At 37.1% G+C, this 18,900-nt stretch overlaps 4 protein-coding genes across 5 annotated transcripts; all 4 read left to right on the top strand.

Annotated features, from left to right (window-relative positions):
- The first annotated feature begins 2,185 nt into the window (after nucleotides 1–2,185).
- LOC133713925 (uncharacterized) lies at nucleotides 2,186–6,572 on the top strand. Its single transcript, XM_062139953.1, has 6 exons — nucleotides 2,186–4,021; nucleotides 4,618–5,051; nucleotides 5,185–5,346; nucleotides 5,551–5,626; nucleotides 5,892–6,047; nucleotides 6,188–6,572. Exons 1-6 carry the CDS (start codon nucleotides 2,318–2,320, stop codon nucleotides 6,326–6,328), a joined length of 2,673 nt encoding a protein of 890 aa, XP_061995937.1. The 5' UTR covers nucleotides 2,186–2,317; the 3' UTR covers nucleotides 6,329–6,572.
- Nucleotides 6,573–6,709: 137 nt separating this feature from the next.
- LOC133713936 (ankyrin repeat-containing protein ITN1-like) lies at nucleotides 6,710–10,165 on the top strand. Of its 2 annotated transcripts, none has more exons than XM_062139959.1 (8): nucleotides 6,710–6,911; nucleotides 6,987–7,180; nucleotides 7,276–7,758; nucleotides 7,836–7,985; nucleotides 8,087–8,200; nucleotides 8,700–8,747; nucleotides 8,833–9,275; nucleotides 9,376–10,165. In XM_062139959.1, the coding sequence occupies exons 2-8, from the start codon at nucleotides 7,015–7,017 to the stop codon at nucleotides 9,973–9,975; spliced, it is 2,004 nt and encodes a 667-aa protein (XP_061995943.1). In that variant the 5' UTR covers nucleotides 6,710–6,911; nucleotides 6,987–7,014; the 3' UTR covers nucleotides 9,976–10,165. The 2 variants fall into 2 exon arrangements, with proteins under 2 accessions (XP_061995943.1, XP_061995947.1); XM_062139963.1 differs by having other exon boundaries at nucleotides 7,037–7,180.
- A 535-nt stretch (nucleotides 10,166–10,700) lies between these two features.
- Nucleotides 10,701–12,638, top strand: LOC133713946 (probable mannitol dehydrogenase). Its single transcript, XM_062139968.1, has 5 exons — nucleotides 10,701–11,025; nucleotides 11,125–11,238; nucleotides 11,371–11,884; nucleotides 11,968–12,121; nucleotides 12,199–12,638. The coding sequence occupies exons 1-5, from the start codon at nucleotides 10,928–10,930 to the stop codon at nucleotides 12,405–12,407; spliced, it is 1,089 nt and encodes a 362-aa protein (XP_061995952.1). The 5' UTR covers nucleotides 10,701–10,927; the 3' UTR covers nucleotides 12,408–12,638.
- Nucleotides 12,639–15,504: 2,866 nt separating this feature from the next.
- On the top strand, nucleotides 15,505–16,481 carry LOC133735918 (glutathione S-transferase T3-like). Its single transcript, XM_062163386.1, has 2 exons — nucleotides 15,505–15,831; nucleotides 15,924–16,481. Exons 1-2 carry the CDS (start codon nucleotides 15,505–15,507, stop codon nucleotides 16,479–16,481), a joined length of 885 nt encoding a protein of 294 aa, XP_062019370.1.
- The last annotated feature ends 2,419 nt before the right edge of the window (nucleotides 16,482–18,900 follow it).

The following is an 18,900-nucleotide window of genomic DNA, read 5'->3' on the forward strand; positions in this document are numbered from 1 at the left end:
AGTAAGTTGACTTGTATTTGTTCTTTCAAAAACTTTTGCTTTTGACATGTTTTGTTTGGCATTTGGATGTTCTTGTATGATTCAATTAATTATCCATTCATGTTTTCTGCGATCATTGAAAGAAAATTGTGATACAGATCAGTGTTCACTGAGTTATTAGTATTTGATTCAATGAAATGTTCGTATCTACATTTGTGGAGTATAGACGACATGTAAAGTGAAATAAATCGTTGGTGTTGAGATAATTGTTGTACCTCCCAAGTTATTGAGTTTAGACAAAAATGAGAAAAAGCCGTAAATCTAATTCTATCATTGATAATTTCATTTTCAACTTTCTAAAATTGTTCAAACATGATTTTCATTTCATTTGAACATACAGCTCGTGGAGGAATATTACACCAAAAAGGGAGATTTTTTATCCTAGAAAGTACAAAGAGGAAATCTATGTCATGGTAATATTTCCAAATGGGATAGAAAGAAACAGCCTGGATTTTTCTTAGGACGCGTCTTCTAAATTATTTGAACATTTTTGTCTATTTGCTAACGTCCACAAGTGGAATATGTGCCAAGTGAAACATATATGAATCATTGAAAGGAACCTATGTCATTCAAAGTTCCAAACTTTAGAGGAATCAAAATTTAGATGTATAAATTGGACATTTGTCTCATCTCTACGAAATTATTATTATTGTTGGCATTTTCCTATTAGACTTGTTCTTGTTGTATAATGTACACTTTAACACCAGAAGCTAAATCAAACACTATACTAATAACCTGTAAGTCAATCAGTCAATGTGAACCATTCTCAACCAATCGAAGGACTTGCTCTTGTAATACGACTTGAAGTCTTGGAACATAGTTTTGGAACTAACCAGACAAAAATGTTGGTTTTAAGGATAGATAAAAGCGTATGCTATAGATAGACCATGCAGGAACTCACCTCTTAATTAATCTTGTTCTATTGGATATGTTACTAAATTCGCCTCAGGTGTGGGTGTGAATATGCTGTAAAATTCAATGGAATTCATGTGTGGAATGAAAGCTGTCTAGTTTGAATGCAAGCTATTGGGTACATTACCTTTTTGAAGCCAACCAATACTGACTTTTCCTGGCGGCATGTGCTCCTGCCTATTAGCTGCCCGGGCAAGCCTCCTTGAGAGTCATCATCTCCTTCCCACATGTCTTTTGCTCAAAATGAGAAAAGAAGAATTTGTGCTTTGAAGTCCCGTGGACATGGATGGACATCCCAGAACAGATGCTGGGCTTGGGTTTGGACATTTGATGGACATATTCCTAAGTTTGGGCTGGTATGCATTTTTGAGCAGTGTGCGTTTCTGTGATTAGTGATTACTTACCTCCTTCGCGATCTGGGCAAGAAGAAGACTCTTCTTCATGTTTAACAATCAAACTCATAAAACTAGAACTTTTAAGTATACTGAATCTCTATCAAGTGGTCGATCTCACTGATTGTATCTCGTATGAAGTTAATAACCGAGGTTAGATTAGCCATTAAGGATTGAGACTAGAAATACTTACTTTATAATCGAGACTATGCTTCATTTTGCTTTAAAATTTTAGCAAATTCGTGTTAACACTTTATAAACATCCCAAATCAAAGGGGTTGTTGGCCTTCTTATCCACTGCATCTCTACAAACACTCTGGGAGCGATAATGCCGCCCCAAAAATAATATTAGTCTGATTATTTTACTTTTGATAAGAAAATATTAGAACAACAATTACGAATAATAGCCTCTAAGGAGCCCAGTACTATTTGGTCTAGTGGCATAGTCTCTCTTTTGAAAGTGGGAGGCAACCTCACGAAAGACTAATTGTAGCATTTGAATTGTTTATCTGATAAAAAAAAAAAAAATAGCCTCTAAGGCAACCTGACTCAAAAGAGTTGAAATTAAAGCAATAAGGGGAATACAATTATCCTAAAAAAACTCATCTTTTATCGTGTGTTTAAGATTTGTCAAAACATTCGCTATAAAGTTTGTTTATCTTAGAATATGACGGAAGGTGATTTAAGAGAAGGAGGTGGACATCTGACGAATATCATGAACACAATGATAAGAAATGAAAAAGAGAAATGAGGGTGTCTATTTAAGAAGAAAAAAAAACCCTATATAATATGGCGGGAAAGTAGAACTAATCACAATTAAGCATTTTAATCAAGATTAATGAAGACAATAATCTCTCATTAAAAACCCAATACTTGACCTAAAAACCCAAAACTCTTTTCTCTTCTTCTTCTTCTTCTTTAGTTTCTCCGATTCTCCACGCTCCATCACTAACCGCCATTTCGCGCCATTTCTGATGACGGTTCTTAGGTCGCGGGAGATTGCCCCGCCCAAAACGACGCCGCATGGCCCCAAAACGCGGCCCAAATCAGACCCATCCACGCCAGCCGAAACCCCCGAGTCCGTTACTACTACTACCCCTCCGCCTCTTAATTCCACCCCTTCCTCCCAATCCCAAAACCCTAATTCCAATCCCAATCCCAGTCCGAAGGCCACCGATTCGGGCTCTGCCACCGGATTATTGCGGCGGCGGAGTCTCCGTCTCGCTTCGAAAACTCCCGAGGGTTCCGCCAAGAGGAATACCCAAATTGACGAAGTGGGTTTCGATTTGTTTGGAGAGAGGGTTACGGTCATGGGAGTTGAGAAAGGGGCTGAGGAGTTGAAATTGGGTTCTGGGTTAGACCCGGTGACCCGATTGAGTGGGAAAGGTTCGGGCTTTGGAGAGGAGGAGAAGGTTGGAGTTGACGAGGGTTTGACTGAATTAGGGCTTAGTTATGATTTGGGGGTTTTGGGGGGTAATAGTGAGGAGAAGAAGAAGAGGAAGTTGGACATTGATATCAATTTGCCGGCTTGGGAATGTGAAGAGGAAGATGGAGGAAGTAAACCTTTTTTGAGCTTGCGATCGGGGAAGAGAGTTGCTAAGCCAGGAGTGGATGGTGTTGGTAATGGGGAATGCGGAATTGATTTGAGTGCTGATAAGAGTGGTGGTGTGAAGAGCAAAGGTGAATGTGGAAGAGGAGAGAGAGGGGAGGGGAAGTTGGGTGAGAATCGTATTGATGTGGTTGTATTGGATTCGGATTCAGATTCGGAAGTTGAGAGGTCCGGTGAGAATGTGTTTCAGAGTGATCTTCCGAGTGGGGGGAGTTCTACAGGGAAGAGGAAGTTGGGTGATGCAATTGAAGTTGTTGTTGAAGATTCGGAGGATGAAATGAGTTCTGGTGAGAATGGTGTAATTGAGGGCAGAAGGAAGTACAGCAGACAAGAAAAAGGGAAGGAGAAGTTGGTTAGAGGAGCTTTGTTACCGAATGATGATGACAAAGTGGAATTGGGTTTGGGATTAGAAGTGTTGGGTTCATTGCACAATGTGGTTCCCAGTCCTACTCAGATAAGGGAGAATATAGCATTGCAGGATGAGATGCAGGCTAGGAACAGTAATATAAGAGACAATGGAAGAGACAGGAATCAGTACATGGAACGGTTTCGGGACATAGCCAGGCAAAATGCTTCTCGGTTTGCTCGCTTTGATCCTCGAGAGGAAGAGGAGAATGATATGCCTCCTCAGGTTGATGTGGAACAAGATGTTGAAGATTGGCCTGGTCCATTTTCTACTGCGATGAGGATTATGAGAGATGGAGCAGAAAAGAATATGCAAGAGCAGAATGCCTATAAAGGCAAGACAAAACCTGCATTGGTGAACTGGGTTCCCAAGTGTCAGGAACAGGATCGTCCAATATCAAAGAATTTGATCCCCTCATTGCAAGAGTTGTGTTTGTCTGTTCTTGCTAAGAATGCTGATGCAATAGTTTCACTTGAGAGTGTTCCAGATGCTTTGAGGCACCAACTCAGTCATCTGCTCTGTGATTCTAGAAGAATGAATACTCATTTTTTCGAACTTCTTGTTCAAGGATCACCAACAGAGGTTCGCTTAAGGGATTGCTCATGGTTGACAGAGGAAGAGTTCACAAAATCTTTTCAGCAGTGTGACATTAGCAACTTAACAGTATGTTCTCTTATTGGTAGTTATTTTAATGTTCATTGGTATTTAGTACGAGTACTTTGAACTTGGTATATTTAAAAGGCTTACTGTCTACTGCATTGGATCATAGTTTTTGTTCTAAAGGAAAAAAAAATAAATTTCTATTTGAGGGTAAAGCTATTCATGTTGTTACAAAATTGTAAAGGTATTCATGTACTGAATCTACTTCTTTCAGGAATTCTGCATCTGATATATGATAACACTATTTCCCTTAATTCAAAATATGGCTCTATTAACACTTGACTATCATAGAATGATGCAAGTCAATTGCAACCTAAGCAGTTCTGTATCAAGTCTGTGACTTTAGAATGGATCTGTTTATGGATTTTTTTTTCTTGTCAGGTGTCTCTCTTGAAGGCTTTAGCTTTTGCTGAATATGTTGATAAGTTTGAAAACATGCTTCTCAACCTGCATTCATTTTTACAGAAAGGATTAGTTTCTCGTTTGAGGCCATTTCAGTAGTGGGGGATTTCTTTGTTCACTGATTGTGGACTTGCAGCTTCTTGTTTAGTGTTCTGAATATTTTGCATAAGCTGGATTTTTGTTTTTCTGTGAAATAGGTACTACAGCTTGACCAATGTGGGCGCTGTCTGCCAGATTATATATTGAATTCTACCTTAGCTCGGTCATCCAATTGCTTGCCCTCTTTAACTTCTTTATCCCTCAGTGGCGCATGTCGTCTTTCGGATGTTGGGTTAGGTGCACTTATTTCTTCTGCCCCTGCACTAAGATCTCTGAATCTCAGCCAGTGCTCCCTTCTCACTTCCTCAAGTATTGACGCTTTAGCTAATTCATTGGGATCAGTGCTGAGGGAACTATATTTAAATGATTGCCAAAGCATTAATGCTATGCTGATATTACCAGCCTTAGAGAAGTTTGAGCATTTGGAGGTGTTGTGGCTGCCTGGCATTGAAAATGTTTGTGATGATTTTATTAAGAAGTTTATTACTGCTCGTGGCCACAATTTGAAGGAGCTTATTTTGACTGATTGCATGTGAGTTTTTATTTCATATTAACTCGTCTCTGTGTATAACGTTTTCAAGAAATATGTTTGTCATCTTTTATTGTAGTTCCATTGATTTTTTGTTGATATTCTACTTATGATGGTTGATTTCGATTTGCTGCAGAAATTTAACGGATTCTTCTGTGAAAGTCATAGCTGAAACTTGTTCTGGGTTATGTGCACTTGACCTAGTTAACTTGGATAAGCTGACAGATTGTACTTTAGGATATCTTGCAAATGGTTGCCGAGCAATTCAAACATTAAAATTTTGTCGCAATTCATTCAGGTGCTTCTCTAAGTAATAATTTTCTCGTACACTTTTACGTGGTTAGTGTTTGCTAAATTACTGCAATATTAGTATTTACACTTTTGTTTGGATGAGTGCATAGACTTTGTAGATAATTTTTAGTTGCACCGTCCTCTGAATGCATACAGTTGAATATCTCCGAGTGATAAACTAATGGAACATTTTTTTTTTCCGGTGTGACAGTGATGAAGCTATTGCTGCATTCCTGGAAACTTCTGGAGTGTGTTTGAAAGAACTTTCACTAAATAATATCAAGAAGGTAAACTATGTTCTCCATCTCTCTCTCCTCCTCTCTCTCTCCCTCTCTCTCTCTCTCTCACACACACACACAACGTGCCTACACACTGCCAATTATCTGTTTGTATCATAAATTCATAAACCAAAGCTGAGGTTTGAACTCTATAATATTGCATGACACCTGATTTAGCTGTACCTCTTGGGTTGAATGAGTGTGTCAGCCTGGTTCACTTAGCCAGAACTAGATGTCCTTCAATTATGATTATGGACTGGGTGGTTCTTTTCAGGTTGGCGATAACACAGCCATATCACTTGCCAAACATTCAAGAAGCTTACATAGTCTGGATCTATCTTGGTGCCGGAATTTGACAGATGAGGCCCTGGGTTTGATTGTGGATAGCTGCCTATCTCTGAAGATGTTAAAACTTTTTGGATGCACTCAGGTACATACAACTACAAGCATACAGCCATGATTAGTGTCACTATTTTGACTTGGAATCTGTAGCAGGCTGTAATGAAATTTATAGATAGTGTTGACCAAACTAAAGATTTCATTTAACATACCAAATGATGCTCTTTTCAGATTACCGATTTGTTTCTGTGCGGCCACTCAAATCCTGAGGTGAAAATCATTGGCGTGAGAATGACTCCAATATTGAAAGATGTTAAGGTGCCTGATCCTGCAGCAGGTCCATTACATTATTCATCTATCTCTTCAACCTAATTTCAGTTTGGATCATCATCATTTGGAAGCTGAATCAAGTGCAGTCGTAGTGTTCACATACTTGACTTAGTCTTGTCTTCTAAAATCAACAGCTTTTGTAAAGTGAACACGGTGCTTTTTGTGCATGTATAATCGAGAATAGGTGGAAAGGTCAGGATTTTTGTAAGCATTTCATATCAGCCAAGTGGAATTCTTTCTTTTTGCACTTTTATTTGAGGAATGTGATGACCTATTTCTAGTTGAATTTTGGTGGTTGGATCTTTGTATTTTTAGTAATGCCTTAACCTCTTTTAGCCTTTATGACGAGAAATCTTGTTACTTGGGCTTGATGAAATCGGAATGACGTGAGAAGAAATTATGGGGATTCTTTACCTGCTTCTGCTTTTTACCCTAGCCGTAATCGTGAAAGGATGGGGAAATAGCCACCTTTACCAATACCAACTGTTCACTTTAATAAAGAAAAGAGAAGATGGGAATAACCACTGCCCAGGCAAGCAGATGAAGCAGGGTTCTGTGGAAAAGCAATAAAGTGAAAGTAAAAAAGAAGCACATTCCGAGTATTTTTCTTTTGCGGGGAGAAGAAGTAAGAATCATTTACTTAAATATTTAGGCCAAAACTTAAAACCAAACAAGAACTAAATCTGCTTCTGTTTATTAGTATTGTAGCTGAAGAACATACATACATAATGCATCCAATGGCACTTCCAGACAGGGAAATCACACAATTAGCGTTGGATGTTGAGCAAAGTCCTAGTACTGTTGCTGCTCGTACCGCGTATCTCAGAACCGGTGGAAACCAATCTTCTGCAACAAGAACTATGTCAACCCGGCATGAAAGTTCTGCTGAAGATTGTAAGTGCCTGATTTACTTGTCTTTTGTTCTTTCTTCTCAAACCAGTGCTTGTACTTTAGCTGAACTCCTTTAAATGATTGTGAAATGGTTGAAGTGAACTTGGATTACTACCTACCACTGTACCATGCTGCATTCCGAGGCAATTGGGAAGATGCTAGACGGTTTTTGGAGCATGATCCTAATGCAGTCAAAGCCAAGATCTCAAATTTGTCAATGACTGCATTACATGTTGCGGCTTGTGAAGGTCACTCGGAATTTGTGGAGAAGATAGTGAAACATATGCCCACAGATGAACTGGCAGAGCATGATGAAATGGGGTTCACAGCCCTCCACTATGCTGCTATAGGTGGAAACTTGAGGTCTGCTAAGGCATTGCTCAAGGAAAATCCCAAGTTGGCACAAAGTGTAGATACCAAAGGAAGAACTCCACTTCACCTAGCCGCCAGTTTTGCTTCGGAGTGTAAGGAATTGGTTTGGTACCTTTTGTTGGTAACTACAGATGAGGAACCTGGTCATCCCTTCACTGGTCCCTGGGCCTCTAACCTCATGAATGTGCTAATTGCTTCTGGTTTCCATGGTAAGAACACTATTACTATGTTGATCACTTTGGTTTTTTAACTTCTAACATATTTGGTTTGAAATTTTCTGTTACAGATATTGCTCTATATCTCCTTCAACAATATCCTAACTTGGCCACTGCTACAGACCAAGAGGACTGCACTCCTTTATATGTCTTGGCAAAGAACCAATCAAACTTCCTTAGTGGCAGTAGGCTTGGATTTTGGGAAAGCTGCATTTACCCATGTTGTGCCTCCTCTCTCATTTCTCAAATTCTACAGTTTCTTTAAGCCTTTATGTTTCTCCTGCTGATTTTAAATACTGTATCATTTTCCATTTGGTTTCAGTTATCCCTATTGACGTGGACTATAGACCACCAAACTCAGTGAGAGCTTATGTAGGCAGTCACCATGAAAGCATCCAAAACCTTAACAGAATGCCATCACCAGTACAGAATGGAGGTCAGGTTCTGCAAATTTTTGATATATATGTATTTTCATATTTTTATGATGAATATGAATCTCATCCTATAGTTTAGCAATTACAATATCAACATGAAGCAAGTTTCTATCTTGTTCTAGTTGAGTAGAAAATGAAAACAAGGGTTACAGTTCAAAAGAGGAAATTAGGAGATTTTGAAGGTTTCAGTTTTACTTTATATATTCAAATGTTCATATTTGTTAGGAATTGAAGTCTAGATAATGAGCTCTGTAATGGTAATGGTTTGTGGTCACTAGGAATAAGAAGCCATAAGACCACCTTGTGCCAAAATCATGTAGTTGTTCTGCCTACTGAATCAAAGTCAAACCATCTCTACTTTTCTTTGTTAAAGGAAAATGAAAATGCCACGTCAAATTTCGATCAGGAAGGGGTGAAACCACCCAAATGAAATAACAATCTTGGTAGTCATGGAAGGTTAATAGTTGACGCTTCTTAGAGTGATTTGGTTCTGTGTTGCAGCTCTATATTGGTTAAGAAGACTGCTTTGTGGAGCTCTTAAACAAATAGGTCAGTACTTGAACCTCACCCTATGGTATTTACGACTACTCCTTGATGCTTTCCCCTCATTTTACTTTACATTTTGAACTTGCAGCACCTTCTGGTTTCATGACACTCCAGGATGCGAAACTTAGACATCACTGTGCAGTTGAATTAGTAAAGCAAATTTGCATAGAACTTTCGCGTTCGCATATGTCATGGCGTTTGAACTATCTTTTGAATTCAGAAATCCTGTATATAGCCACTCTTAATGGGATAACTGAAATCATTAGTACACTCCTTGAGTTTTTCCCTGATCTAATATGGGCTCGGCTCAGCAACAACCAGTATTTGTTACTTCCATTTGCTATTGAGCTTCGACATGAAAAAGTTTTCCGTCTTGTGTGTGACCACACTGCACGCAGTAAATTAATGACATCTACATTACTTGAATCTGGCACCATCTTGCATCTGGCAGCAAAGTTGGCACCTCCGGCCCAGCTCACATCCGTATGTGGTGCAGCTCTACAAATGCAAAGAGAATTGCAGTGGTTCAAGGTGTAATTTAATATGCAAAAATGAAAAAACTGTCTTTTTGTAGTTTATAGATACACATATTTGACATTGCTGACATATTCTTTCATTTTGAATTGTTTAGGTGGTGGAGAATCTAGTTCATCCTTATTATAAGCAGAGTAAGAACGGAGATGAAAAGACTGCTAAAGAACTATTCACCAAGGAACATGAAAACTTGGCCGAGAAAGGAGAGAAATGGCTGAAGGATACTTCGAATTCTTGCATGGTTGTTGCAACTCTAATTGCTACGGTGGTTTTTGCTGCTGCTTTTACAGTTCCTGGTGGTAACGACGGAGCAGATGGAAATCCAAATTTCTTAATGAAGAAGCCATTCATATTCATGGTGTTTTTGGTTTCAGATGCAGTAGCTCTATTTTCTTCTCTAACTTCAGTATTGATGTTTTTATCCATCCTAACTGCTCGGTATGCTGAAGAAGATTTCATTGACTCGTTGCCAAAGAGGTTGATCATAGGTTTGGCTTCTCTCTTCTTTGCTATAGCTGCCACAATGGTGGCCTTCGGTGCAACCATTTCGATTGTGCTCAGCAAGAGGTTCAGTTGGGTTTCTATTCCGATCACCTTACTTGCGTCTTTTCCGGTGACTCTATTTGCTCTGCTGCAGCTTCCCTTGTTTATTCAAATGGTCCGATCAACATTTGGAAACACCATCTTTCGTCCTTAAAATTAACCTCAAGGAGTTAAACAGAGAAAAGATTTGCCCTTTTTTTTTTTTGCTGTGGTTTCATTAATTATGAGTAATTTTGTGCAGAGTTCGATATTACAGATAAATTTACCTGTATAGCATACACCTCCATGTACATAAAATTAATTGATCAATCTATAAATGTAAGTGTATGGCATTATTCCTTGTTTATCGGCTCAAGACACTCATATTTATTCTCGTTACAATGCTAAATGAGGATGGAAGTTCAAATCTTTTTCTCCGTCTTTACAAATTTTAAGACATTGTAAATTTTAATAAATCGATCGGCACAAATGCACTCTGGTTTGCTTAAATTAGCATCCATGAACACATGATTCTTTGAATATGTTCAAGGAACCCCGTTGAATATGTTCAAGGTACTCATTGGTACAGACATGTTTTCCCTCAAATCTTCTCTTAACCAACTTTTGTTGCTATATTAGACTTGAAGAAAGACAGTACACACTGATTGCATAAAGCCAGAAACTTAAGGACAAGGTATTAGGTATATATATACTTTTGTTGAGACGTGAGTAAAGTTTGTAGATATTAATTGAAGATAGAAAGCTATATTAGATCAAAGACTAGAATAGATCAATCCAGATTATATTTGTTGTGGAATCAGTCAGATTCAACAACGTACAGAAATTTTATTTTATTGAGCTCTTACCATTCTGGTGACGTCAGTTTAATCTCTTGGGACTTTCTATTTGGGTCACCCAATACGTCACCACCTCTTCGACATTTCTGATTTTATCACCCAGTACGTCACCCCAGCCCATCTCCTCCCTCTCTATATATACCATTTAACTCCATTGAAGGTAGCTCACACTTCCATATCTATGTGTCTCTCACATTTAACTACTCGAACTGCATTAAGCTTCAACACCAAAACCATCAGTTAAGAATCTGCAAGACTGCAACAAAGAAAATGGCGATGTCTCACGAGCAAGAACACCCCAAGAAGGCATTTGGATGGGCTGCAAGAGATTCATCTGGTGTTCTCTCTCCCTTCCGTTTCTCCAGAAGGTACATTGTCAACTAGTATAACACTCCTCTGTTCTACCTCGTCAGATTACACCACAGTGTTTGTTTTATATTTCTAAAGTTGAAACGATTTGATTGCAGGGAAACCGGAGAGAGAGACGTGACGTTCAAAGTGTTGTACTGTGGGATTTGCCATTCGGACCTTCACAATGTCAAGAATGAATGGGGCTTCTCTACCTATCCTCTGGTTCCCGGGTACGACAGACTTTTTTTTCGGATTTTCCAGGACACTCTTTAGTAGTTATACTAGTAAAGGTGTTTACATTTTATTGCTTGAATTATGAGACCTCCTCAGTTATCTAATATGAACACAATTCGGCAATGCAGCCATGAGATTGTTGGTGAAGTAACGGAAGTAGGGAGCAATGTAAAAAAATTCAAAGTTGGAGACAAAGTCGGTGTTGGATGCTTAGTGGGAGCTTGCCAATCTTGTGATAGTTGTACCGACCACCTTGAGAACTACTGCCCCAAACAAATACTCACGTACGGTGCCAAGTACTACGACGGAACCACCACCTATGGAGGTTACTCTGACATTATGGTGGCCGATGAACACTTCATAGTCCGCATCCCAAACAACCTACCGCTTGATAGTGCTGCTCCACTCCTATGTGCCGGGATTACAACCTACAGCCCCTTGAGATATTATGGACTAGACAAGCCCGGAATGCATGTGGGTGTGGTTGGCCTAGGCGGTTTAGGCCACGTCGCGGTGAAGTTTGCCAAGGCTATGGGAGTGAAGGTTACAGTGATCAGTACTTCCCCTAAAAAAGAGGAGGAAGCTATTAAACACCTTGGAGCTGACTCCTTTTTGGTTAGTCGTGACCAAGATCAAATGCAGGTAATGTTACTGCTTTTTCGACTTTTAATTGGATTAAACAATGAACAAGTTACTTAATGTTTGTTTCATTGATTAATTTATAGGCTGCCATTGGTACCATGGATGGGATCATTGACACGGTTTCTGCACAACATCCTCTCTTGCCTTTGATTGGTTTGTTGAAGTCTCATGGAAAGCTTGTTATGGTTGGTGCACCAGAAAAGCCTCTTGAGCTTCCGGTTTTTCCTTTACTCATGGGTAAGCATGTAACTATGAGTAGTTGTCTTTGCCTGTTATCTTTTGCAGTGTAGGGTTATTAATGTTCGACTTAACAGGAAGGAAGATGGTAGCTGGTAGCCTCATTGGAGGTATGAAGGAGACACAAGAGATGATCGATTTTGCAGCCAAGCACAACATAACAGCAGACATCGAGGTTATCCCAATTGACTACTTGAACAATGCCATGGAGCGCCTTGCCAAAGCAGACGTCAGATACCGTTTTGTCATTGACATTGGAAACACACTGAAGGCTGTATATCGATGAAGAAACAAGAACAGAAGTTGAGACTGATTCGGGGTCATATTCAGTGTTGTTCTTTCTCCAGAGCATTTTTTGTTGTTCGCTACATTCATTCTTCTTCTTCTTTTAAACTCTCTTATCCTCATCACAGTATAAGCAGAATGTAATGTGATGATTTGAAATAAATGATTACATGAATAATGTTACAGCCTTCTGTGATGATTTGAATAAATGAATACATGAATAATGTTACTATTTTCTGTATGGGTCGTCTAGAGTACTTTGATGTATGTCATATCTTTATTTATTATTATTAATTTTTTTTTACTTTTAATAAATTAATATAGTGGAAACCTATTGAACTGGTCAACAGGTTACTCAATTCAATATCAATATGTGTCATTTTTAAAAATAAAATTTATCATGTTAACAACACGTACATTCTTTCTTGACATGTAACATTGTTCAAAATCATGTAACAAATATTGTCAAAATAATAATAATTTTTTTTTTTGAAAAGCAAAATAATAAATTGCACCTAGTTGAACTGCAATTACGACTTATGACAACACTTATTGTGGTTATTGTAATTGAGTGGTCAAAGATGTAAATATCATATTCGGACAACTTTTATCAAATGAAAAACCTTGATTATCAAGTGGAGAACCTCCTTACGATACAGAGTTCTTACACATCGTTTGGTCTAATTTTAATTTTACCATGTTGACAACACAAATGCTGTCGGAATTGTAAAATGGTTGATAATCTTGTAAATGATATAGTTTTTGAAGTAATTACTACAAATAGAACAAAAGTTACCTCTTTTACACCAATAGTTGTGGGTTGTGATAAAATATGTAGTCATTGAGTAATCATTTCATTAATGATAAAAACATAAAGATTGACCAGTTTGACAGAAAATCTGTTGTCGCACTTGTTAAATTGTCCATAAACTAGTACATTAGTTTAGGTGGAGTAGTTACTACAAATAGAACAAAAGTTACTACTTTTACATCAATTGTTATGGGTTGTGGTAAAATGTGTAGTCATTGTAGTAATCATTTCATTAATGATAAAAACACAAAGATTTACCACTCTGACAACAAATGGTAAATAATTGTCATATACAAGTAAATTGCATATAAATTACTACATTAGTTTAGGTGGAGTAATTACTACAAATAGAACAAAAGTTACCGCTTTTACATCAACTGTTTTGGGTTGTGAAAAAATGTGTAGTCATTGTAATAATAATTCATTAATGATAAAAACATAAAAATTTACCACTATCATAACAAATTTGTTGTTACACTTGTGAAATTGTCCATAATATATAGGTTGTAGGTGGAGTAATTACTATAATTAGAACAAAAATTATCGTTTTTACATCAATTGTTATAGTTGTGATAAATTACGTCGATTGAAAGTAATTATTACTTCAACGGTGGAAATTGCACAATATATTACTTTAATTACGCAAGAGAACTTTATTATACCAATGACGACGGAAAAAGCTATGGTGCATCAACATTTCTCATACATGTCCTAATGAATACAATTTACTAATTTAAAAGAATAGGTGCTTCATCACAAAATGTCCTTAATTTCAATTAAGAGCATTTACAAGCAAAAAATTGAAAAAAAAATGTATTTCCATCTTCTAACAGTTGAATTTTTTTGAAAATTCAATCCAACAGTAATGCTTTTTTTATTATTTTCAATTGCTGCATAAAACACACGAAGGTATTACCAATTCTTATGAATAGTATCAGCATTTATGCTTAAAATTTAATTTTCAGCTTAAAGCAGTGTCTACTGCTGCGTATGCACTTAGGGCATCTCCAACAGAATACCTATTTAAAAAAAAAATTGAAATTTAACAAATTTTGGGATAAGTTTTATCTCCAGCAGAATACCTATTTAAAAGCTAAATTTAGCTTTAGCTAAAAACTCTAGCTAAATATAGCTAGAGAGGAGAGAGAAAATAACTTCACGTAAAATCTTCAACGTTCCAATTCTTCAGTTCCAACGTTCCAATTTTTGAGTTCCAACGTTCTAATTTCTGGGCTCTTGAGTTCTCTCTTCCTCTATTTAAGATGAATTATGAATTTGTAAATTTTGCGTGTAGTTTTCGAAGGGCATCTGAACAATTGGCGATATCTGCCATTAGAGATCTCAGTTCTTCATAGACTGGTAAGACTTTATCTTATCTGATTCCTCTATCTTATGTTACACGTGCTAGATGTTCTGTTATGTTGTCAATTGATTGAAAAATAAATCTTGTATTCATAACGATTATTAAATTGAACTCATCTTACTAAAGTTATGTTACAGTGTTTGTTTGTTTGGAATCGAGAAGCTAGGTGGTGTGTGTGTAATTGTGTTTGTTCTGATTGTGTTTGAATATGTAAAAGGTCAGTATGTCTGTGCTTATGTTTATGTATTGGTTTTCATTGGTAAAGAGATTCAGGGTTGGAGTTTGGGGGTTAGGGGATCGGTGTGTGAAATGGAGAGCATGGCAATCGGTGGTTGCTGAGAGAATTGAATTTGAAAATAGGACGACAAGGGACGTTTGATTGTTTTATGTGATCCCACTTGAGAAACGTTTGCTACTTTAAGTTAATTGGAAGATTCATTAACTTGATTGTGTTATTGAATAATAGTGCTTTTAGTGTCTATGCCCTTTACTGGCAGTCTTTATGCTTGGGGTAAAAAATCAAGAGCATGTGTCTAGAATCCATGAAAGATTAGATCGTATTGTGCTGCCTTCTTCTTGGCTTAATTTATTCCCTCAGTATTTTTTTTTTTTTTTCCTTTTGGCGGTGGAAGGATATTATTCCCACAGCCTTTACTATCTACTAATCTGACCGTGGTCCTTTTTGTTTAACTTTGGAATTTGGATGGCACTCCCACCTATACTAGAAAAGCTTTTATAATGGAACATATATGGCTGACACATTCTCAATTTCCTACACTGAAATTGTTATGTGCAGATGGGTTCTGAAAATGCTACATACTTTACCGATCTCCTCAACACAGATTCAGAACTCAATGACTCTTTTTTTTTATCCACAACGATGGCCTCAATATCGATGGTTGCGTGTCTTCTGAAGCACCTGCTATGACATCTGAAATACCTTCTCAAAATAAACCCTCTGCAAAGAGCAAAAGTAGATCTACGAATTACTCAGTTCAAGAAGACATTCTTTTGGTATCTGCATGGCTCAACATTGGCTTAGATCCAGTGAAAGGAAATGATCAAAAAAGTACTGCATATTGGGCTAGAATTGCAGAATACTATCATAAAAACAAGACTTTTGAAACTAACCGGGATGCTAGTTCTCTACAACACCGTTGGTCTGCAATTCAAGCGGCTGTTAATAAGTTTTGTGGATACTATGAACAGATTCTGAATCGACCACAAAGTGGTGAGACTGAACAAGACAAGGTAATCAAAGTGAATGACTTTTGTTTTTTTTTTTTTCCCCTAAAAAGTGAATAACTTTATGTGACTTTCATTTTGTAATAACATTTTTACAGCTCCAACGAGCGAAAAAGATGTACAGAGAGAGAGAAAAAGTTGCATTTTTGCAAGAACATAACTGGAATATCTTGAAGTATGAGCAAAAGTGGATATCGTTCAGTGCCAAGAAAGCTGCAATTGCAACTACTAGAAAAAGGAAGTCTGTAAATCCTGAAGCGTCTCTTCAAAATGCTTCATCTCCAATAGTTTTAGATGAAGGCAATGGTGCAACTTCTGAACCTTCTTTCATGGAGCGGCCAATAGGACAAAAACAAGCTAAGGACTTGTTAAAGAAAGAAAAGGTTAAAGAGAATGTGGCTTCACAATTGGAACAATTCAGGGCATTCAAAAGAGAAACTGAACGTAGGAAAGAAGAACGTTTCCAATTGAGTCTTTCTCAAGAAGAAAAGCTCTATATTCTCAAGGAAAAAAAGGAGCAAGCGAAACAACAACGAGAGGATGATAAAATAATGTTGATAGATATCACTACTCTGCCGGAAATGCAAGCTGCATATTTTAGAGACCGTCAGGCAGAAATCATGGCAAGAAGAGCCCGTCCAAGTGAAAGTATGTAGTTTAAAATAATGAGATTTGCACTCGGTTGTCATTTGTCATTCTCATAGTATTAGTGCTTAATTTTGTAGTACTGGTTATGCACATTCAAATTTTTTATTTTCTTTTCATATTTATTTTCTTGTTTATGAATAGTTTCCATGTAATCTTGATTCATTTGCTTTACCTTTATGAAAGTATGTAGTTTACTACAATGCTCTATTGCTTTTACTTTTTAAAAGCTTAGCTTCACTTAGGCAATGAATTTTATCAATCATGTGTCTGGAAATTAGATGAAGTATACCACTAGGCCAAAAAAGCTAACAGACAACAGACCAAATTCGTTGTGTGATTTGGACGATCTCCGTTGTGTATCGGAGCGTTGTGTGATGAAAAATGGCACAACGGTGGAAACCCGTTGTATGAAACACAAACAGTCAACACTTATTTGTTAAAAGTGTTGTGCCTTCTCTCGGCAGATGGCAGCCACAGTTGCCGCGCAGTCATGCTGTGCGTGGCATGTGCATCCTTCAGACAACAGAACTTGTTCCAAAGCTGTTGTTGGAAAGCCTAGTCAGACAACAGTTTTTTTAATTTCACCGTCGTCTGATATACCATCACACTTCAGTTGTGCAGTATGCTTGTTGTGTGAATTGGTTTTGGACAATAGAGTTTAGTTTTTACTGTTGTGTGATTGTAATGAATAAATTGTGTGAATAGCCTAATTTTGTGTATTCAAACAATGTTGAATTGCTGCACTATAAAACTGTTGTACAATTATTTTCATTTTCTATATTTTGTGCACAATAATGCTCCATTTTACCTAATGAACGCAATCAATTGGAAAGAAATCACATTACAAACCATTAAATGAGTAATCCAACCCATTCTATATATATCAAATGTTAAAAGGGAGCATTTCTCAATCATCTGAGCCAACATTAAAAGAAAAAAAGTATTCTAATACATGCCCCTCTACTTGGGATATCCAAAACTGATACAAATTATTCCAAAACAAGATAGCGTTCTAGTGCCATGCCATTATCAATATCAATAAAGCATCAAAAATTAATATGAATATTGACAAAAATATGAGCAGCTGCTGCATGTGAATATTATATGCCAGCAAACGCAGAAAATGGTGCGCCCATCAATATTTTCCCTCTCTTTTGCAGAATCTAGAATGAGTCTGTAAAGCCTTCTTACTAGCTTGAGGATCTCAGTTATCTGCAAAAGCAAGAGGATAGGCTGGATTAATATAGAACTTTAATCTGTACATGTACGCACAATTGAGACTTTCAAAGTGATACTACTATGTTAGTTAAGTCCACAACCTATGTTATTAGCTGAAGCAAAAGAAAATACAAATGTCCAAAAACAACTTTAAGATGCATCCTAGTAAAATTTTATACATTCTGCAAAAACTTACCAGAAATTTGACCCTTTATATCCTGGTATTGGAGATCTCACAGAATGTGAGCAGATGATTATCACATTGCAAAATATCTAATCTCATGTTAATCTAAAAATGCAGCAAGTAGAATTCATAATACAATATGCTGGAACAATTTAAAGTGGAACTCAATTCATGTGGTCATTTTAGAGCTGAAGACACTAACGGAAAACAATAAAGGGCTCTAAAACGACCTCTTTATATTGCAAGCAGAGATATAATACAATCTCCTCATAATACTTGCTTTCATGTCCTTATACTAACTCATGAGTTATGTGTAAGGAGACTGTACATTATCAATATAGCAGCAATAACACAAGGAGACTGAAAATTTCCAGAAATTGAAGCAACTTACATCAAACACTGCTCTTCTCATGGGCCCATTGTATTTGATTTGGACGTTGACTGTTGTAGCTAGTCACAACTGCTATACAAGAAACATCAACAGATAGTACCCTGCCCACCTCAAGATTTTTCTGTACAACTAGCATCAATGGAGAAAGCCAAAAAAATTCTAAGATTAGTCCAAGTCCAACTAAGGGATCACTAGCTAGATTGACCAAGAAAGAAACATTATTTCAAGAGTTTTCAACAAAAGTAGCAGAAGTTTGTCCTTTTTTTTTAGCATTTCTAATAGAACATTTTACGAACTGCAAAGAATGATGCTGCAAAGAGCCTTTTGTATCTCCCACTTTTCTGAATGTCCTATGCATCTCCATTTTTACTATCACTGAAAAGTTTTATGAAAGAGTACTCTTGAAAAGAGAGGTTAAGATTTTGCTAGTTTTGTTCAAGAGACAATGTAAGAAGTTTATTTTGTCATGCAACAAAAGAAACTACAAATACTTTTAGTTTAGGATCTGAGGTTAAATTTAGAGCAAAAAGGGAGAGAAGAAAAGAAGAAAACAAGAGAGGTGGTTTGATTTAGCAAATAGATAAAACCACACATTTAAATTGACATCTAACAACTAAGAACCGACTGAACATAT

This window comes from Rosa rugosa, chromosome 1 (genome assembly GCF_958449725.1).
Source record: "Rosa rugosa chromosome 1, drRosRugo1.1, whole genome shotgun sequence".
Lineage (NCBI taxonomy): Eukaryota > Viridiplantae > Streptophyta > Magnoliopsida > Rosales > Rosaceae > Rosa > Rosa rugosa.

Excerpts from the sequence above, each read along its gene's own strand:
- LOC133713946 (XM_062139968.1), top strand. The coding sequence starts at position 10,928 with ATGGCGATGTCTCACGAGCAAGAACACCCCAAGAAGGCATTTGGATGG. Across the intron at positions 11,885-11,967 it reads GTGACCAAGATCAAATGCAG|GCTGCCATTGGTACCATGGA; the intron begins GTAATGTTACTG and ends ATTAATTTATAG. Across the intron at positions 12,122-12,198 it reads GGTTTTTCCTTTACTCATGG|GAAGGAAGATGGTAGCTGGT; the intron begins GTAAGCATGTAA and ends TCGACTTAACAG.
- LOC133713925 (XM_062139953.1), top strand. The coding sequence starts at position 2,318 with ATGACGGTTCTTAGGTCGCGGGAGATTGCCCCGCCCAAAACGACGCCG. Across the intron at positions 4,022-4,617 it reads GTGACATTAGCAACTTAACA|GTACTACAGCTTGACCAATG; the intron begins GTATGTTCTCTT and ends TCTGTGAAATAG. Across the intron at positions 6,048-6,187 it reads AACTTTTTGGATGCACTCAG|ATTACCGATTTGTTTCTGTG; the intron begins GTACATACAACT and ends TGCTCTTTTCAG.
- LOC133713936 (XM_062139959.1), top strand. The coding sequence starts at position 7,015 with ATGCATCCAATGGCACTTCCAGACAGGGAAATCACACAATTAGCGTTG. Across the intron at positions 7,986-8,086 it reads GGAAAGCTGCATTTACCCAT|TTATCCCTATTGACGTGGAC; the intron begins GTTGTGCCTCCT and ends ATTTGGTTTCAG. Across the intron at positions 8,201-8,699 it reads ATCACCAGTACAGAATGGAG|CTCTATATTGGTTAAGAAGA; the intron begins GTCAGGTTCTGC and ends TCTGTGTTGCAG.
- LOC133735918 (XM_062163386.1), top strand. The coding sequence starts at position 15,505 with ATGACATCTGAAATACCTTCTCAAAATAAACCCTCTGCAAAGAGCAAA. Across the intron at positions 15,832-15,923 it reads GTGAGACTGAACAAGACAAG|CTCCAACGAGCGAAAAAGAT; the intron begins GTAATCAAAGTG and ends ACATTTTTACAG.